The following is a 20,366-nucleotide window of genomic DNA, read 5'->3' as shown; positions in this document are numbered from 1 at the left end:
TAATAGTTCACTACACTGAAACCATGTGTCTTTTAACCACATACCACCACCTTTGAGTCACAAGATGCAGTTTAACTCCAGCATTATCTGTGCCTAGTGGGCAGGAAGAAAGGAAAAAGGAAAGACAACTTTCAGAATCTGCTTAGTTCTTGTTATTTTTTTCATTTTAATTTAATTTTAATTTAACTTTTATTTTAAATTAAGGAGTACATGTGCAGGTTTGTTACAAAGGGAAGGTATTAAGCCTACCATCCATTGGTTGTCCTGATCTTCTCCCTCCTCCCAACCTCCACCCTCCCCTAGGCCCCAGTGTATTTTGTTCCCCTCTATGTGTCTGTGTGTTCTCATCATTTAGCTCCCACTTATAAGCGAGAACATGTGGTATGTTGTTTTCTGTTCCTGTGTCAGTTTGCCAAGGATAATGGCCTCCAGCTCCAACCATGTCCCTGCAAAGGACATGATCTCGTTCTTTTTTATGACTGCATAGTATTCCATGGTGTATATGTATCACATTTTCTCTATCCAGTCTACCATTGATGGACATCTAGTCGATGGTAGATTTCATGTCTTTGTTATTGTGAATACTGCTGCAATATACATGCGCATGCGTGCGTCTTTATGGTAGAATGATTTATATTCCTTTGCCTATATACTTGGTAATGGGATTGCTGGGTCAAATGTATATCTGTTTTTATCTCTTTGAGGAATTGCCACACTGTCTTCCACAAAGGTTGAACTAATTGACACTGCTACCCACAGTGTATAAGTATTCCCTTTACCCCACAATGTCACCAGCATCTGTGGTTTTTTAAAAATCTTTTTAATAATAGCTATTCTGACTGGTGTGAGATGGTATCTCATTGTGCTTTTGATTTGCATTTCTCTAGTGATCAATGATGTTGAGTTTTTTATATGATTGTTGGCTGCATGTCTGTCTTCTTTTGAGTTTTTGTTTTTTCACAAAATTTTCTGGAAGTCTTGCTAAATGACTCTTATTGATATCTTCTGGGCCAGAAATGTGCCACAGATTAAGGGCAGCCAAAAACTATAGTCATTTTATTTAGGCATGTTACAGCCACAAATGAAATTGGGGTTTTGTTAGGAAAAAAAGGGAAAACAGGCATTCAATGGGCAACAAACTGTCTAACACAGAGATCAATCTCTTAAAGTGTTTTAAAACTTCCCTTGTGCAATGTTTTTCTCTATCCATTATTTTCCTCGTCTCTGTTTTAAAATTAATTTTCAAAGGTAAACATGAATAAATGACTATGCTGATACTTGAAGCATAAAATCAGGATACCGGAAACATGAGGAAATTTGGAAAACAAAAATCAAAATAAAGAAACACTCTAATTCTAGCTCCAATCCATCAGATCACCACACGACAGATTACTTTAGTGATGTAGCAGACTCGGTCAGGGCCCTACATATTTCCCTTGTACCCTAGCACAGCAGTGTACTCCTGACCAGGTCCAAGTGCCACCCTCCATCGGGAGCTTCCTTTGAAACAGTAGAAGTCTGTTTTGCCTGCACATGCAGTGGGCTGGAAGTGCTAAACAGTGGTCTGTTTAGGAGCAGCACTCAGGATTTGGTGTATAAATACCCCAGCTCCCTCAGCGCTCAATGAAATTATTCTTAGGTATATATTCTAGAGAATTTCCTTGCGGGGAAATACATCATAATATATTTCAATCCATTGAAATACATACACATTTACACACTGCTATGGTTGGAAAGTCTGTTCCCACAAACCTCATGTTGAAATGTGATCCCCAGTGTTGGAGGTAGGGCCATGGGAGGTATTTGGGCCACGGGAATGAGTCCCTCATGAGTAGGTAAAGTCCCTCTCTGGTTGCAGTAGGCGTGGGGCAGCGATGGAGTTCTCAGTGTTGTTAAGAGCCTGGCACTTCCCTGTTCTTCTCCCTTGCTTCCTCTACTGCTGAGTGATCTCTGCACATGCCTGCTCCCTTCGCCCTCCTCCACAAGGCTTTCTCCGGATGCCCAGTCTTCCAGCCAGCAGAATCATGAACCAAACAAACCGTTTTTTCTTATAAATACCCAACCTCTCTAGGTTTTTTTGTTTGGGTTTGTTTGTTGTTTGTTTGTTTTGAGAGAACGCCTCGCTCTGTTGCCCAGGCTGTAGTGCAGTGGCACAACCATGACTCACTGCAGCCTTGACCTCACTGGGCTCAGGTGATCCTTCCACCTCAACCATTCAAGCAGCTGGGACTACAGGCATGTACCATCACAGCTGCATAAACTTTTTTCTATTTGTTTGTGGAGACAGGGTCTCACCGTATTGCCCAGGCTGTTCTCGAACTCCTGGGTTCAAGTGATCCACCTGCCTCAGCTTCCCAAAGGGCTGGGATTGCAGGTGTGAGCCACTGCACCCAGCCTGGTATTTCCTTATAGCAATACAAATGGACTAAGACACACACAGAATATACAATATATTTCCTCATCCTCTGCAGGATCAGCTCCAGGTGCCCACTGTGGTAACTGGTTTAATCTACACAACTTGTTAGTAGCCTCCTTTTCCCTGTGTCGCCTGTACACTCTCCTATTGAAGTTTCCTGAATGTCCCAGATAAATTTCTCTTGAATCTTTGTCCCAGGATCTATTTCCAGGCTGGCTCAAACTAAGACATGGCTCGTTATTTCTCCAGCAAGACAGGGACTGTTATTGTTTCCCTATAATGGATGACAGTGAGTCAGCCCCCAGGAAAAATATCTGAAACCTCACTTTAATGGTTATACCTTTCTCAGTGCCACGTCCAGTCTATTCTCTGCTATTCTACCTCCTCCTCGACTCTGGAGTGCTGAAAGTTCTGTAGTGCTTTGTCAGAGATCCTTACTGGCACACAGATAATGCCCAAGTAGCAGAAAGGGTGTATGAAGTGACAATAAGGATTATGATTGGCTGATGGGAAGGAGATATGTTTTCTAAAGAGAGTGTGCCTTTATTTCCTAGGCTCTGAGGTGCTGTGATAAGGTGAACACACAGCAATAAGGAAGCTGAGCTTTCAAGGGTTTTCTGGGGTCCAAAAATTGAGCAGTTGTAGGTCATATCTCAAGCAAAGCTAAGGCTTTGCAGGTACTTCTGCCCCTGAACAAGGATCTCCTTCGTCCTCCTCTTATCTAAATTAAAGACTTTTGTGAGTCATCCCCGTACCATTCGCCTCCTGGAAAAAGCAAAGCTGTGCAAAAGAGAAAATTCTTGACGTCAAAGAATTGGAAATACACAGAGGAGGCAGGGAAATACCAAGCCTGAAGGCTCAGTCACTCAGCCCCACTGAGATCTTTGTGGGCAGAAAGACATATGCTATTCAGAGAAAAAGGCAACACCCCAGACATATGGGCTTGCAGCTGCTCATCAGTCACTCCCAGCGTCATTTCTCATTATATTAACCTGAATGTGCAAAAACATGAAAGGCCTTTGGATTTTATCGTTGGAGTAGAGGTGCTCTTCACTTTTTACCACGAATGTGAGAAATTGTGTTCCCCGAGACTGATGTCAGAAGTGGCCACACTGCTCCCTTGTCTGTCTCTCTCTTTTGTGATGAGCCAGTTTCGGCCAGAAAGTTAAACAGCATTGTTCCACTTTTTCCCAGAGTACTACTTGTTCCTTTTGATCCTCACCCTTTAGAGTAGAAAAAAAATATTAGGCTGGTGCAAAAGTAATGGTGATTTTTGCCATTAAAGCTAATTTTTCCTGCCTGGAGCAGTAGGAAATGGCATCATATACTGATTTTGCCTCTTCATTTTTGTGCTATGTTTTTATTCGAATTAAAATAAAATCAGGCTGGGAACCCATAGAGAAGAAAAAGTGTATGGATAATGGGACTTTGAAGGCCTATGCATATTCCAACAGTTTAAAGCATGGTCTCTGAAATTTGGGAGCATTCCAAATTGGAGTCTTGTCTGTTAGAATTAAAATAACGAACAATATATGTATTGCTACATCCAAAGCCTAACCCCAGTGAACTGGCTATAGACAAATCTCATCCCATAAAGAAAAAATAAGATCTTATCTAAGAAATAGTTAACATAAGGAAAATAGTTATGTCATTTTAGGATGATAAACTTCTATTCCTTCTGCTGGCATTCTACTAACAGGCATTTTACATTCCACATGAAAATCAAAGTAACAAGAATCTTTGCAAGCTCATCTCTCGAAATGACATGGATACAGCCCTACTGAGCTTGCAGTCTTAGAAGGAAAATAAAGCGATTGAATAACTATGAGTGAAAGTAAAATGACAGTTGTGTTAGATCCACCCTAACCAGCTCCTAGCACCCACCCAGACCTTTTGCTGTTATTCTGTCAAGGAAAAGACAGATACAGAGTTAACAGAAGAAATGCAATGTGGCATGTTGATAAAACACCTCTTAGGGACACCACTGGCATGTGATGAGCTGAAACTGAGCAAAGAACATCGTGCACTAGGACTTGGAAGTTGTATTATACAGAAATGTGTGTTTATATTGGGACTTCTACGTTTTTGTGATAGAAAATGCAATCTCTGCAGAGAAGAATGAGATTTACTTACCAGGTCTTGAGGCTCAGTTTTCTTTATCTAAAAAATGGGCTCCTATGATCTCTCAGGCCCCCACCAATTAAAAAGTCACAAGAATTCTAGAAGAGTAACTGAGGATGAGCATGGGTACATTGGAGAGAGAGATGCAGGGTGTCATGAGATCCAGAGATGTTCCATGTCTGGGAAGCACCACCGAGGCCTAGGTGTGCCTGAAAAAAAGGGATTCGTGCATAGAGTGTGAGGAGCTGGGGAGCAAGAAGGTGAGGACGTGAATCCCAGTCCTTTCCCTGTTGAGTCCTATTTATGCACTCAACAAATATTAACACCGTTCATTGTAGCTAAGCTCTGTGCTAGGTGCTGGTGAGCAGAAAGCAGATACAGCCCCATGGAGCTTAGAGTCTGGAAGAGAGATAAAGGGATTAAATAACTATAAGTAAAACAGCAACTGTTAGGTGCTACCAAGGGGAAAAGTTCAGGGCGTTCTTCATTCTGAAAGCAGATACTTAGGGCAAGCTGGGACACCCCTAAAGACACACGTCTTGAGCTGCTCTATGAAAGAAGGGTTTGCAGCAAAATGCATGTTGGGGTGAGTGTGGATGTGTGTGGTGCAGCGTGGATCACATCAGTGGGGATGTGGGAGTGCTGTTGGAGCCACAATAACATTCTAGACACGTCTGGAGGCCAGGACCCAATAAAAGCCTGGAAAATTGAAACACAGTGAAAGAAAGCCAGAGCAAGAGAGCACAGAGATTGAGGGCTCCCTCCCTGCCTTTGTCTCCCCCACATGCCACACACTGGCGGTGCAGTGCTGCTCATCTAAGCTTCTTGCACAACACCAGGCCCCTCTAGCCATCCATCAGCTGCTGAAGCCACCATCGTCGTGTCCCTGTTTAGACCTGTTTGAGTTAGCTGATGCATGGACTCGGGAGCTGGACTTCCCAGCTTCAAATCCTGCCTTCATTGATTTCTACCTGGGTGACCCTGGGCAAGTCACAAAACCTCTCTGTGCCATCTGTAAACTGGGAAGAAGAAGAATGTTTGTCTTATCAGGATGCTATGAGGATTGATGAGCCGATATTTTTAAAGCACTTAAAAAGGCGCCTGAGACATAATTGTTCGCCAAACACAATATTAGTAATACATTTTCTCCACTACTTTTTCTATCCTCCACCCCTTCGCCATCATAGTTGCCCTGCAGGAGTCTGGGTGAGGACAGAGCATGATCCCTTGGCTGCCACGGTCACGCAGTGGGTGCTGCCCATCAGGATTTCTGAGCCTGTAGAAGAGGCCAGTGGTGTTTGCAGGGCAGCTGAGGAAAGGCAGGCGGCGTACTCCCGGGGGCTGGGCCATCTCAGGAGGGGATGTGATGGCAGGGTGTGTTTGGTCTTCCAGGAGGCAGAAATTCTGAACACAGCCATCCTCACGGGGAAGACGGTGGCCGTCCCGGTGAAAGTGGTCTCCGTGGAGGATGACGGCACAGTGACAGAGCTGCTGGAGTCTGTGGAGTGTAGATCGTCTGATGAAGACGTGATTAAGGCAAGTTGACACCTCCCCACCCCTGCAGAAACCTGCTGTCATGTCAGCTTCTGTGCTCCTGGACCAGCTTGGGGCCTCTGGGACCTCTGGGTCCCACAGGATCGCTCCCATCCCATTCTGGTTATCCTGCCACTTAAATCGGGAGACTCTCCCTGGCACAAATATTGGACAGAATGAAAAACTGCTCTGGCTGATGACTCCGAGTCTGGGAGGCTGTCCCTTGACACTCTGTGTTTGCCGAATGCCCTTGGCCTCTTCCCAGATCCCCAGGGAGATTGCGGCAGGAGGCAGGGACCAGCTTACCCTCCACCCACCCCAGGCCAGGGAGAAGAGGGGAGGGAGCCCTAGAGCCTAGATGGATGGGTGTGTGGCCACACACTCCGGGATGATTCTATGGCACACAGCATTTGTGTGAAATCAATGGTGGTATAAGGTATACAACTACTCCCAGCTTTGATTTACAATACTGGTCAAGGGAGAAAGAGGAAATCGTTCTCTATTCCTCTGCTCAGCCCACAAAATTCCACGTGAGCTAGGGATATGGATGAACAGCGCTCACCCCTCCTTCCTTCGTCTCGGCCTTTTAAATTGAGTGCAAAAATGATTCAAAACAAAGGCACACTGGGAGACGGATGGAGGAGGCTGAGGAGATGGAGTCTTGCTCTGCCAGGAACCTCATAGAACACTTCCAGCCTGCGGGAGGTAAATGGGTTCCTCAGGCTGCCACCACCCACTCCAGAGCCAGGGCTGCAGTGACAGATGCAGCAGGCACCTCCTTGAAGGAGGAGGCTGCCAACAAAAGCCCAGGACAACGAGAAGGGCCTCACGAGGCTCCAGGAGACTCCTTCCGCACCAGTCCCAGCCAGGGCCGGAGCACAGGACAATACCCAGACAGGAACTGGTGTAACCACTCTGCTCTGAAGCAAATCTTCACGGAGCATTTTTGCTCACTTAAAACAGTCAACAAACGCGAATCTAATCCCCACTAAGTGCTAGATACTGTTCAAAACTCTAGGACCACACAAATGAGATGGACAAGCCCCATTCTTAAGGGTTTAAGAGAGAAGGCAGAGATGTTAGAAAGCAACAGGGCAGCAGGAACACATGACATCATACAGCACTCCTGCCTACTCATTCCAGAATCTTCTTCACATCAGCACAGGGCAACTTCCTTGACTGGCTCCAGCCAATATCTAGGCTCATTCTCCCCTCTCTGCACATCCAAGCCTTCAGCAAGTCCTGTTGGCAGTGCCTTCCAAGGATAGCCAGCATCCAGTCCTCCTCCACAGGTCCTGCCACCACCCCAATCCCAGAAACAGTCACCTCAATCAAAGCATTGACCACCTGGCTGGTGTCCTAGGTCCCATGCTTGCCTCCTCTCCCATAACCCCTCTTTAGTGCCACAGCCAGGGCGGCCACAGGCGATCTGATCATGGCACCCCTCTGCTTGGCCCCTCCCACTTCTCTCACATGATGACCTCCAGGCTGATGAGTGGACACGGATGTGCAGTTTGATAGAAGAAATCAGTCTAATCATGAGGTTAGAGATCTATCTAACCTCATGTTAGATAGATCAGTTGGGTGACGACAGTTTACAACAATCTATTACATATTTCAAAATAGCTAGAGAATAATACAAACGTTCCTAGCATAAAGAAACAACAAATACCTTAGGTGGAGGTTGTCTTAGTTACACTGATTTGATCTTTACAAATTGTATGAATGTATTAAATGGCCACGTGGACCCCAAAATATGTATATTTATTATGGATCAATACTTTTTTTATGAAAAAAAAATGCACTGGCTTCCCCTCCTCAAAGGAAAAGCCAAAGTGTTTACAGAGATAGAATCAAACCTTTGCAGCCACACCTGCTGTAACGCTGACCTCACGCTAGGCACAGCCCCTCTGGTTCCCTCCACTCTGGTCACACGGAAGTCTTGGCCGCTCCTGTAACAGTACAGGCATCCCCTCCCCTCCCTCTGCCTTTAAATTTCTTTCCCTAGATGCCTGCACGGCTCCCTCGCCTCATCTTCTCCCCAAGGCCTTTGTTGAGCAGCATCAGCAAAATCTTCACAGACACCCACAGCACTGCCTTCCCCATCCCTGCTGAACTTCTATTTATATATGCATATATGTCATACATAGCATATGTTTATGTATTCACAGATACACTATATATTTTTGTTTATTGTATTCATCGTCTGACTGTCCTCCTTGGAACCTAAGCTCTGTGAGGGCAGGGCTGTATTCATTGTCTGACTGTCCTCGTTGGAATGTAAGCTCCGTGAGGGCAGGGCTGTATTCGTTGTCTGAGTGTCCTCCTTGGAACCTAAGCTCCGTGAGGGCAGTGCTATATTCATTGTCTGACTGTCCTCATTGGAACCTAAGCTCCGTGAGGGCAGAGCTGTATTCATTGTCTGACTGTCCTTGTTGGAATGTAAGCTCCGTGAGGGCAGGGCTGTATTCATTGTCTGACTGTCCTCGTTGGAATGTTGGAATGTAAGCTCTGTGAGGGCAGGGCTCTATTCGTTGTCTGACTGTCCTCCTTGGAACCTAAGCTCCATGAGGGCAGTGCTGTATTCATTGTCTGACTGTCCTCTTTGGAACCTAAGCTCCATGAGAGCAGGGCTGTATTCATTGTCTGACTGTCTCATTGGAACCTAAGCTCCATGAGGGCAGGGCTGTATTCATTGTCTGACTGTCTCATTGGAACCTAAGCTCCGTGAGGGCAGGGCTGTATTCATTGTCTGACTGTCCTCGTTGGAATCTAAGCTCCGTGAGGGCAGGGCTATATTCATTGTCTGACTGTCCTCATTGGAACCTAAACTCCGTGAGGGCAGTGCTATTTGAGTCCACTTTGTTCGCCACTCTATTCTTATCACAACAGTAGTGGGGAGTTTTTTGTTTGTTTTGTTTTTTGTGTGTGTTTTAAACTTTCATTTCAGGTTGGGGGTACATGTACAGGTTTGTTATATATTAATAGGTCACCTGCATGTCACAGAGCTTTGACGTACAGATAATTTCATCACCCAGTAATAAGCACAGTACTCAAGAGGTATTTTTTTCTGATCCTCTCCCCCTCCCACCCTCCACTCTCCCATAGACCCCAGTGTATGTTGTTCCCCTCCTAGTATCCATGTGTTCTCCTTGTTGATCTCCCACTTGTAAGCAAGAACATGCAGTATTTGGTTTTCTATTCCTATGTTAGTTAGGATAATGGCCTCCAGCTCCATCCATGTCCTTGCAAAGGACATGATCTCATTCTCTTTTATGGCTGCATAGTGTTCCATGGTGTATATGTACCACATTTTCTTTATCCAATCTAGCATTGATGGTCATTTAGGTTAATTTCATGTCTTTGCTATTGCGAACAGTGTAGCAATGAACATTCACATGCATGTATCTTTACGGTAGAATGATTTATATTCCTTTGGGTACATATCCAATAATACGATTGCTGGACTGAATGGTAGTTCTGTTTTTAGCTCTTTGAGGAATCACCAAACTGCTTTCCATAGTAGCTGAACTAATTTGCATTCCCAGTTTGCACCGTATAAGCATTCCCTTTTCTCCACAACCTCAGCAGCATATGCTTTTTTTTTTTTTTTTTACTTTTTAAAAGGCCATCTGACTAGGGTGAGATGGTATCTCATTGCGATTTGGGTTTGCTTTTCTCTAATGATTAGCGATGTTAAGCATTTTCTCATATGCTTATTGGCTGTATATATGTCTTCTTTTGAAAATGTCTGTTCATGTCCTTTGCTCACTGTTTAGTGGGGTTGGTTTTTGCTTGTAACATTGTCTATGTTGCTTACAGGTGTAGGATATGAAACCTTTGTCAGATGCTTAGTTTGCAGATATTTTTTCCATTCTCTTTGTAGGTTGTCTGTTTACCCCGTTGAGTTTCTTTTGCTCTGCAGATGCTCTTAACTTTAATTAGATCCTGTTTGTCAATTTTTGTTTTTGTTGCAATTGCTTTTGGCATCTTCATCATGAAATCTTTGCCAAGTTCTATGTCCAGAATGGTATTTCTTAGGTTGTCTTCCAGGGTTTTTATAGTTTTTAGATTTACATTTAAGTATTTAATCCATCTTGGATTAAATTCATATGTGGTGTAAGGAAGGGGTAGGTCATTCAGGAGTAGGTTGTTTAACTTCCATGTAGTTTTATGATTTTTAGTGATTTTCCTCATATTTATTTCTATTTTTATTGTGCTGTGGTCTGAGAGTGTGGTTGGTATGGTTTCAGGTTTTTTTTTGAATTTGCTAAGGATTGTTTTATGTCTGATTATGTGGTTGATTTTGGAGTATGTGCCACGTGGTGATGAGAAGAATGTATATTCTATTGTTTAGGGGTGGAGAGTTTTGTAGATGTCTATGAGGTTCATTTGGTGAAGTGTTGAGTTCAGGTCCTGAATATCTGTGTTAATTTTCTGCTTCAATGATTTGTCTAATACTGTCAATGAGATGTTGAAATTTCTCACTATTATTGTATGGGGATCTAAGTCTCTTCCTAGGTCTCTAAGAACTTGCTTTATGAATTTGGATGCTTCTGTATTGGATGCAGGTATAGTTAGGATAATTAGGTCTTATTGAATTGAACCATGTACTATATAATGCCCTTCTTTTTTTATCTTTGTTGGTTTAAAGTCAGTTTTTTTTTTTCTGAAATTAGGAGTGTAACTCTTGCTTTTTTTCTGTTTTCCATTTCTTTGGTAGATTTTTCTCCATCCCTTTATTTTGAGCCAATGGATGTCACTACATGTGAGATGGGTCTCTTGAAGACAGCATACCATTAAGTCTTGTTTCTTTATCCAGCTTGCTATTCTGTGCCTTTTAATTGAGGCATTTAGCCCATTTACATTCAAAGTTAGTATTGATATGTGCAGATTTGATCCTGTCTTGGTGTTGTTAGTCACAGACTTGTGTTGTTGCTTTCTAATGTCACTGTTCTGTGTATTTAAGTGTTTTTTCAAATTGGCTGGAAATGGTCTTTCCTTTCCATATTTAGTGCTCCTTCCAGTAACTCTCGTCAGGCAGGGCTGGTGGTAACAAATTCTCTCAGCACTTGCTTGTCTGAAAAAGGGACTTATTTCTCCTTCACTTATGAAGATTAGTTTGGATATGAAATTTATGGTTGAAAATTTTTTTCTTTATGAATGTCGAATATAGGACCCCAATCTCTTCTGGCATGTAGGGTTTCTGCTGAAAGGTCCACGGTTGGCCTGGTGGGGTTCCCTTTGTAGGTGACCTGCCCCTTCTCTCTAGCTGCCCTTAACATTTTTCCTTTCATTTTGACCTTGGATGATCTGATGATTGTGTCTTGGGGATGTTCTTCTTCTGTAATATCTCACAGGGGTGCTCTACATATCCTGAATTTGAATTTTGGTGTCTCTAGTGAAGTTGGGGAAGTTTTCATGTATGATATCCTGAAATATGTTTTCCAAGCTGCTTGCTTTCTCCCTGTCTCTTTCAGGGATACCAATGAGTTGGAGATTTGGTCACTTTACATAATCCCACACGCCTTCCTCAGAGGCTTTATTTGTTCTTCCTCATTTTCTTCCTTTATTTTTGTTTGACTGAATTATTTCAGACAGCCAGCCCTCAAGCTCTGAGATTTTTTCAGCTAGGTCAACTCTGCTTTTAACACTTGCGATTGCATTATTTAATTCTTGTAGTGTGTTTTTTAAGCTCTATCACATCAGTTTGCTTCTTTTTTATAACGGCTATTTTGTTCCTGTATCATTTTATTGTGATTCTTAATTTCCTTAGATTGAGTTTTGATGTTCTCTTGAATCTCAGTGATCTTTGTTTCTATCCATATTCTGAATTCTATTTATATCATTTCAGCCATTTCAGCCTCGTTAAGAACCTTTGCCAGGGAACTAGTGTAGTCATTTAGAAGACAAAAGGCACTCTCGCTTTTTTAGTTGCCAGAGTTTTGTGTTTGCTCTTTCTCATTTGTGTGGGCTGATATTTCTTCAGTATTTGAAGTTGGGTCCTTTGGATGGGTTGTTTTGCTTTTTTCTTATTTGATGAACGTTCTAGGGGGTTTGATTATGGTATAAGGTGGGTTCAGTTGACTGGCTTCAAGTCTAGTCTGCTCCTGGGTCTCTGAGGAGCCCCCTCTGATTATTGTTTTCATGCCCGTATTTCTTTTGTTCAGTATTCTGGTCCATGAGGCTCCGTCAGGCAGGAGCCGCAATTGGCAGACAAGCTGTATACTTGCCAGGTTGGTCCTAATCTGCTGTCCATATGCTCCCTGGGGAAATATGGGGTTTTGTGTGTCCATAGAGCTCAGGTGGAAACAGGACTGCTGTGTTGGAAGCTCTCTGGGTGTGACACATCTGGCTCTGGGAGGCAAGAGAGGGTGGAGTTCCCTGCCCAGCCATCCACATGTTTTCAGAGCAACAGGAGGCTATGCCCCTTGGCAAATTTAGGCAAAAGTAGGACCACTGAGCCAGAAGCTCTAGCAGGAGTGACTTGCCTGGTTACCAGTGGCAGGGGTGGGTAACAATACCTGCCTGCCATCCAAATGCTTCCTGGGACCACAGGAGGCTGCACCCACCAACTGAGTTCCCACAGAAGCAGGGCCACTGGACCAAAAGCTCTAGCAAGCATTGTCCTCCTGGCTGTCAGTCAACACTAGTGTTGAAAGGAAAACCTTAAACAAATTAAATATAACAGAGTTTAATTGAGTAAATAATGATTCACAAATTAGGGAACCCCCAGTATCTGAATAGGTTCAGAGCAACTCTGAAGCTGCTATGTGGTCAGATGACATGTATAGACAGAAAAAGGAAAGTGGACCACAGAAAACAGAGTGAGGTGCAGATGCAGCCAGATTAGTTACGGCTCAGCATTTGCTGTATTTGAACATGGTTTGAAGTATTGGCTACCTGTAATTGTTGACACTCAGCGATTGGTACAAAAGCAGGTTGCAGCATGGTTGAACATGCAGTTAGGTTACTGTTCAGTAGGCATGGAGAAATCTTTGAGCCAAACTTAAGCTGCATGCAGCAGCTTTAGGCTAAGCTTAACACAAGGCACATAGTAGGTGGTCAAGAAATGTTGGCTGTCAGCAAACATTTGCTTAAATATGTTTGACAGCAAACATTTCTTGAGCAACTACTATGTGCCTAGTGTTAAGTTTAGCCTAAAGCTGCCTCACGTAGTTTAAACGCTGAAGGGAAAACATAACCACATCACTCAAGGTTTCCCTGGGGGTGTAATACCTGAAGGATGAACCTGTGCCCAGTCTGCCCTGCCAGCAGAGGAAATGTCATGAGGAAGAGGAATAGGAGGTGGTTCTTTCAGCTTGTAGCCACACTTCCAGCCTCCAGGAGTGGCCATGTGATTCAGGGTGGCCAATCAGAGCATGGCAAATTCTGGACATGCCACTGGCTCAGAGACAGACACATTATCCAATCAGAGCCAATGAGATGCAAGCTTGCGACTTGGGCTGGAACTCTGGAGAAAGAAATGTTTTCCCTCCCCTTGTTTCTGAGAATGACTCATGAAACCACCCTTGGAAATATAAAGGGTGCAACGAAAAATGAAAAACCTCACAGCATTTATTTTACATCCACCAATAAGCCTCAAAGCCCGATGCACAACTTAGAAATCAAAACCCACAGCTCACACAGTTGTCATTGTGCTGCTCTGTGAATCACAGATGTTGACAAAGAGCCACCTGGTACGTGTGATGTTTTGGCGTCATTTGGAGGCTGTTAAGAAAGAAAGCCAAGGGATTCTCAGAGATGTGTCACAGCCACCTGTGCAGCCCCTGGAAAGCCTCTGAGTGGAGAAGGTCTGCCTTGAAAGGCCTCAGTCTTTTTATTTTTATTTGCTTTCTCTTCTTTCCTCAGCCAAAAGCCCAACAGGCTGGTGTGGGCTTCCCCAGCCACATCAAAACCTCCTCTCAGGAAATCTACTGAAAACTCATTCATGTTGAATTGTAAATTGCATAAAGGCATGCTCTCTTCTGCCTTCCAATGATGCTCGGTTGTTTTTTTTTTTTCTTTTTTTTTTCAAGAAGGCAACAGGTCCCCAGGGAAAGCATTTCAGATGTTTGCAATAATATCCATTGTGATTCTCAGGGGTTGGAAATAATAGGAAATGCCACCAACATTAACAAGTTTAAAAAAAAATGTCACATGATTGAAAAGTCCAGCTTGGGGCTAGCTTAGGGTGTTTTATTTAGAACTCCAAAATATATCACCGGAACATCCCCTCTGTCCCTCTCCCTCCTTCTCTCTCTCTCCCCCTACCCCTACTCTTTCTCACTTTTTCTTCCCTATAGACACTCTTCTGTATGAGTTTCATTCTCACAGAGCTGTCGTTGTGGGAGCAAGATGGATGCCTCAGAACTGGCTCACATCCAGTAGAAAAGAGTGTTTCTCTTCTAGGACATTCCTGTATAAATCCTGGGATGTGTGCTTATGGCACCTATTTAGGTCACCTCCTTATCCTTGAGCCCAGCACTGCAGCCAGGGATCCAAACATACTGGTTGTCCAAACCCTAAGTCATCTCAAAGCACATGAACTCAATGAGGAGTTTGGGGAGTAGGGTCCCCCAGGGCCAACCTGTGTATTGTCACTACAGAGAAGGGCAGTGGACTCTCTGCAGCAAGAGCAGCCCATGTCCCCTGCAGCCACTTAGGAGTGGGATAGCCTCGGGGCTGTGAGCACTGTAAGAACCCACAGAGCAGCTGGTGGGAGAGCTGCTCTCTCCTAAAGCCAGTCACACTTCACACACTCGGAGGAAGACTGACTTGGGCTCGAGGGTTATTCCTGAAAAATGTGCTAAGGTTTTTGTTCTTGTTGTTGCAACTTACAGGCTCAAGTGTTCATTAACAGTCCTGAACAAACCAGTATCCACCAAATATTTCAGACATGTCCACTGATAAAAATCAAAGGGGGCAGGCCGAGGCGGGGGGATCACGAGGTCAAGAGATTGAGACCATTCTGGCCAAAACGGTGAAACCCCATCTCTACTGAAAAGTACAAAAATTAGCCGGGCATGGTGGCGCTCGCCTGTAGGCCCAGCTATTCAGGAAGCTGAGGCAGGAGAATTGCTTGAACTCGGGAGGCGGAGGTTGCAGTGAGCCGAGATCGCGTCACTGCACTCCAGCCTGGCAACAGAGAGAGACCGTCAAAAAAAAAAAAAAAAAAATCAAAGGGGCCTGTAGCCCTACCTGATTATAGCTGCTCTTAGTGAACCTGCTTTATTTTACAGCATTTGAACAGCATCAACATCCACCCTTGCTTCCACACCGGAGACACACCACAGTGGAAATCAGGTGTAATAAAGCTTGACACATTCCCCTAAGGTGGATCAAAGTAGAATCTTTCTCTCTGTGAGAGTAGCAAACTGCTGTGAGGAAAAGGAGTGTAATTTCGGGGATGGGAGCACAACACATAACAAGCTGAGTAAACAATCAGGAGGAAGAGAAGAGTGGAAAATCAGAGAAGCTCTTCCGCAGCTATTTTCAGCATCCCTGGTGGAGCACTTCAGTGTTGGGGCCTGAATGGCCTAACTCCTCTTCCAGCAGCCTGTTCCTGAGGAGAGGAGAGCAGTGGGGAGCCGGCTCCCGTGCAGTTCTGTTTCAGCAATCCAGCTGGACGCCCGACCACCTGCACCGCCACAGGGACAGCCCTCAGGAGGCAGCTTCCTAATTAGTCGCTTCTCTTTTTTTCTCCACCTGCAGATCCTATAACTTCCGATCAGCTTTTTTGTCTGCATCCCAAGAGTTTAGCCAAATGGCTTCAAATATTCAGCTAAGGAATGGAGAAGTTGCGGGGATTGTGCCTCCTCACTGACCCCTGCTGCCTCCTTTGAAGACTTCCTGTGTCACCTGCAGGGAAGAGTTCTCGGGAAGCAGACTGGCCACATAACAATAGCATCCCCCGTGTACGAGCTTGATACCTTTGATGCACTGACACAGGAGATGCACTTTTGATGAGTGAAGGAGTGTCTCTGAGGCTCTTTTATTCAGGAGGGGTAATGGTTTAGACTGACCTCCCAATAGACACTTCCTTCAATCCATCATGTGGCAAAGGGTGGTCATTTTGATAGGAATCCTTCAATATTGGAAAGGACTCTGTAGCTGCAGAGTGGGAGGGACCACCTGCGGGATACAGGGATTGGACCTGTTGGTCCCACCTCCATCCAGTGGAGATCCAAGTGGATTCATGGCAGGGAGAGTTAGGGGAAAATAAAGATGCACTGTATCACATAAACTTTGCATACTCACCCGGCATTATTATTGATTTTCAATCATGGCATTCTATTTGGACAGCAAATAGTGGTGATTCTTTCCCAAAGTTGACTTCCTAATGTTAGGATTTTTGTTATTGCTGGATTAGGAGTTGATATGGTTTGGCTGTGTCCCCACCCAAATCTTATCTTGAATTGTTTCTCCCATAATCCCCACGTGTCATGCGAGGGACCGAGTGGGAGGTAATTGAAACACGGGGGCGGGTCTTTCCCATGCTGTTCTCATGATGGTGAATAAGTGTCATGAGACCTGGTGGTTTTATAAAGGGCAATTCCCCTGCACAAGCTCTCTTGTCTGCCACCATGTAAGACATGCCTTTGCTCTTCCTACACCTTCTGCCGTGATTGTGAGGCCTCCCAGCCATGTGGAACTGTGAGTCCATTAAACCTCTTTTTCATTATAAATTACCCACTCTCAGGTATTTCCTCACAGCAGTATGAAAATGGATAATACGGGAGTAAATGTATTAGTTTAGAGAAGACAACTTTTCTGCTTCCTATCCATAGGCTCATCTTGTAAGTTCTTCTACTATATCAATCTGTTTCTAAAACCTAATGTGTGATTTCAGAATTGTTAGTGGATTATTTCACTCCTGATGCAGATTAAAAGTAGTTAGAGATAGCCAAGAGTGGTGGTTCACAGCTGTAATCCCAGCACTTTGGGAGGCTGAGGCGGGTGGATCACTTGAGCTCAGGAATTCGAGACCAGCCTGAGCAACATGGCGAAACCCTATCTCTACCAAAAATACAAAAATTAGCTGGGTGCACACCTGTTTTCCTAGCTACTAAGGATGCTGTTGGAGGAGAATTGCTGGAACCTGGGAAGTCGAGGCTGCATTGAGCCATGATGGCGCCACTGCACTCCATCCTGGATGACGAGACCCTGTTTCAAAAAAAAAAAAAAAAGTAGATGGACATGTTATAGCAATAAGAATAGAAAGTGTGATGTTTTTAATACTTATTGGATGCTTACTTCATAGCAGGTAAGGATTTGCTTCTTTAATCCTCACAGCAACCCCATGAAATAGGTATTTTTATCAGTTATAGTTTAACACATATATTTTCTGTTTTAATTTTTACTTTATTGTAAATTAACAGTTTATAATTATATATACTTACGGAGCACAAAGTGATGTTATGATTGATGAATAAAATGTGAAATAATTAAATCAAACTAATTAACATATCCTTCACTTCAGATACTTATTTTTCGTAGTGAGGACAGTTGAAATTTACTCCCTTGATACTTTTTGAAATGTACAATATACTATTATTAACTATATTCTCCACACTGTGAGGTAGATTTTTAAAAAATAACTTATTCTTTCTGGCTAACTGAGGCCTTGTACCAAAACCTCAACGTCTGTAATGACCATTGTCCTCTCTGCTTTGATGGGATCCATTGTTTTCATTAGAGTCCACGTGTGAGAACATGTAGTATTTGTCTTTCGGGGCCTTGTGTATTTCACTTAGCATACTGTTCTCAAATTTCATGCATATTGTCAAAAATGATACAATGTTTTTTAATGTCTGGATAGTGTTCCATTGTTTGTATGTAGATGGATTTACCTATCCATCTGTTGATGGACACTTAGGTTGATTCCCTAACTCGGCTATTGTCAGTAGTGCTGCAGTGAACACAGGAGTGCAGACATCTCTTCGACATGCTAATTTCAGATCTTTGGGGTATATACCCAGCAGTGGGATTGATAGATTATATGGTAATTCTATTTTCATTTTTCGAGGAACTTCCATACAGTTCTCCACAATGACCAGACTAATTTACATTGCCACCAACAGTATACAAAGGTTCCCTTTTCGTTACATCCTTGCCCACACTTGCTATCTTTTTAATAATTCTTAATGATTGTTTATAATTTTAACAATTCTTAATAATAGCCATTATGACAGGTATGAGGTGATAGTAAAACCAAGGAATGGTTTTAATCTTCATTCCCTAATGATTCGTGATGTTGAGCATTTTTAAATACATCTGTTGACTATTTGTAGCTCTTCTTTTGTGAAATGTCTACTCAGTTCCCTTGCCCATGTTTTAATTGGATTGTTTTCTTACTATTCAGTTGTTTGAATTTCTTATATATTTTAGATATTAACCCTTATTGGATGTATGGCTTGCAAATATTTTCTCCCATTCCGTAGTTTATATCTTCACACTGTCAATTGTTTCCTTTGCTGTGCAGAAATATTTATCTTTCATTCAATTTCATTTGTCTATTTTGTTTTTGTTGCCTGTACTTTCAAGGTTAAGTACAGAAAATTATTGCCCAGACAAAACTCATACAGTGTTTCCCCTGTGTTTTCTTCCAGTCATTTTGCAGGTTCTGGTTTTGTGTTTAATCTATTTGTCTTTAATCTATTTTGAGTTGATTTTTGGATGTGGTATGTGATAAGGGTCCAGTTTTACGCTTCTGCATGTGGATATCCAGTTTTCCCGGTGCCATTTATTAAAGAGACTGTCCTTTCCGGTTGTGTATTCCTGGAACCTTTGTTGGAAGTCAATGGACTTTACAAGCATGGATTCATTTCTAGGCTCTCTGTTCTGCTCCTTCGAAAGTGGTATTATTTTTATCCTCATTCTTGGGGTGAGGGAATTGAGGCACAGAGAGTTCTGACGCTTCATCACAGATCACGTACATGGTATCCATTCTCAACCCTTTTCTATCTTCCTCTATCACTCATCTTCTAGAATAGGGGTTGGCAAACTATGCCTACTTGGGGATGAGATTAGGCATGTCTACCTGTTGAGTATTGTCTGTGGCTGCTTTTGTGCTACAGTGACAGAGTGGACATATAAAAATCATATACAATCCAAAGTTCCGTATCCATAAAGGAAGTTTCATTGCAGCACAGCCACACCCACTCATTTATATCTTGTTAATGGCTGCTTTTGCATGACCAGGGCAGAGCTGAGCTGTTGTGAGAGAAATCATATGGCCTGCGATGCTGAAAACACTTACCATCCAGTCCTTTGTAGAGAAAGTGCCAATCTCTGCTCATGGACTCTACTGGGCCTTTTCTTCACGGGTGGTGACTTTCATGATTATTTACTGAAACGTACTCCCCCAGCCCAAAGTGACTCCTCCACAGATGCTTGCAATTCTTCCAACAAGACTTCATGCCATTGGATTAAGCATTAATCTCTCCCTACAATCCTTCATTAAAGTTAATACATTTCTAGGTGAGACTGTACATATCAATTCCTGGAAATTTTTGTCATGATGAATTGTTTAGATCACTTTTCTTTTTGATAGGCAAATCTGGACAAGCAGAGATTATACCTTCTGGAGAAATAGGAATACCTCAAAAAAAAATAAGAGAAAATGGGTCAAAGATGGACCAACCTTGCCCTATATCTTAGGTTAGTCTAGAATAGCATCATCAAATAAACCTCACACAAGGTACTCCTCCCAGTACCCTACCCAGGGCAGACATCACCAGTCAAATACACCACGTCATTTTACTGTGCTCAGACATTGGTTGACAATCCCGAATACTGCCAATCATGGGGCATCTTAGACCTAGAAAGAAACCACATGACCTCCCCATGCCACCTCACTTACACAGAATTTACATAAAGGATTTTGGAGAACATTTAGACCAGGAATCACAAGCCCAGAAGAATACAAGAGCCAGGAGATAATTTAAATGAGTAAGAGCAATAAGGAATCATGAGGATTGCAGCAGACTGGGGGACATATGCCCTTTCTAGAGATAAAGCCACAACTACATCCTACCTCACTGTTGCTGCGTGAAAAGAGTATAACATGTTGCTTAAGCATTTTAACTCCTGAGTCAAATTGCATGGATTTAAATCCTTGTTCTGATACTTATAAAAAACTACAACCAGGGCAAGATCCATAAACTCTTTTTTTTTTCTTTTCTTTTCTTTTCTTTTTTTTTTTTGTGTGTGTGTGTGTGTGTGTGTGTGTGTGTGTGTGTGTGTGTGTGTGTGTATGTGTGAGATGGAGTCTCGCTCTTTTGCCCAGGCTAGA

At 43.2% G+C, this 20,366-nt stretch overlaps 1 protein-coding gene across 1 annotated transcript in view; it reads left to right on the top strand.

The window, feature by feature from the left end:
- The window catches only part of TMEM132D (transmembrane protein 132D), a 902,502-nt gene that overhangs the window by 744,829 nt on the left and 137,307 nt on the right, over positions 1-20,366 (top strand). Inside the window, exon 5 of the mRNA XM_011981941.1 lies at positions 5,930-6,073. Coding sequence (XP_011837331.1) covers positions 5,930-6,073 — 144 coding nt within the window. The remainder of the gene's footprint in view (positions 1-5,929; positions 6,074-20,366) is intronic.

The sequence above is a fragment of the Mandrillus leucophaeus genome, unplaced genomic scaffold, assembly GCF_000951045.1.
Source record: "Mandrillus leucophaeus isolate KB7577 unplaced genomic scaffold, Mleu.le_1.0 Scaffold232, whole genome shotgun sequence".
Taxonomy (NCBI): Eukaryota; Metazoa; Chordata; class Mammalia; order Primates; family Cercopithecidae; genus Mandrillus; species Mandrillus leucophaeus.
This window is presented reverse-complemented; position numbering and strand designations above follow the sequence as displayed.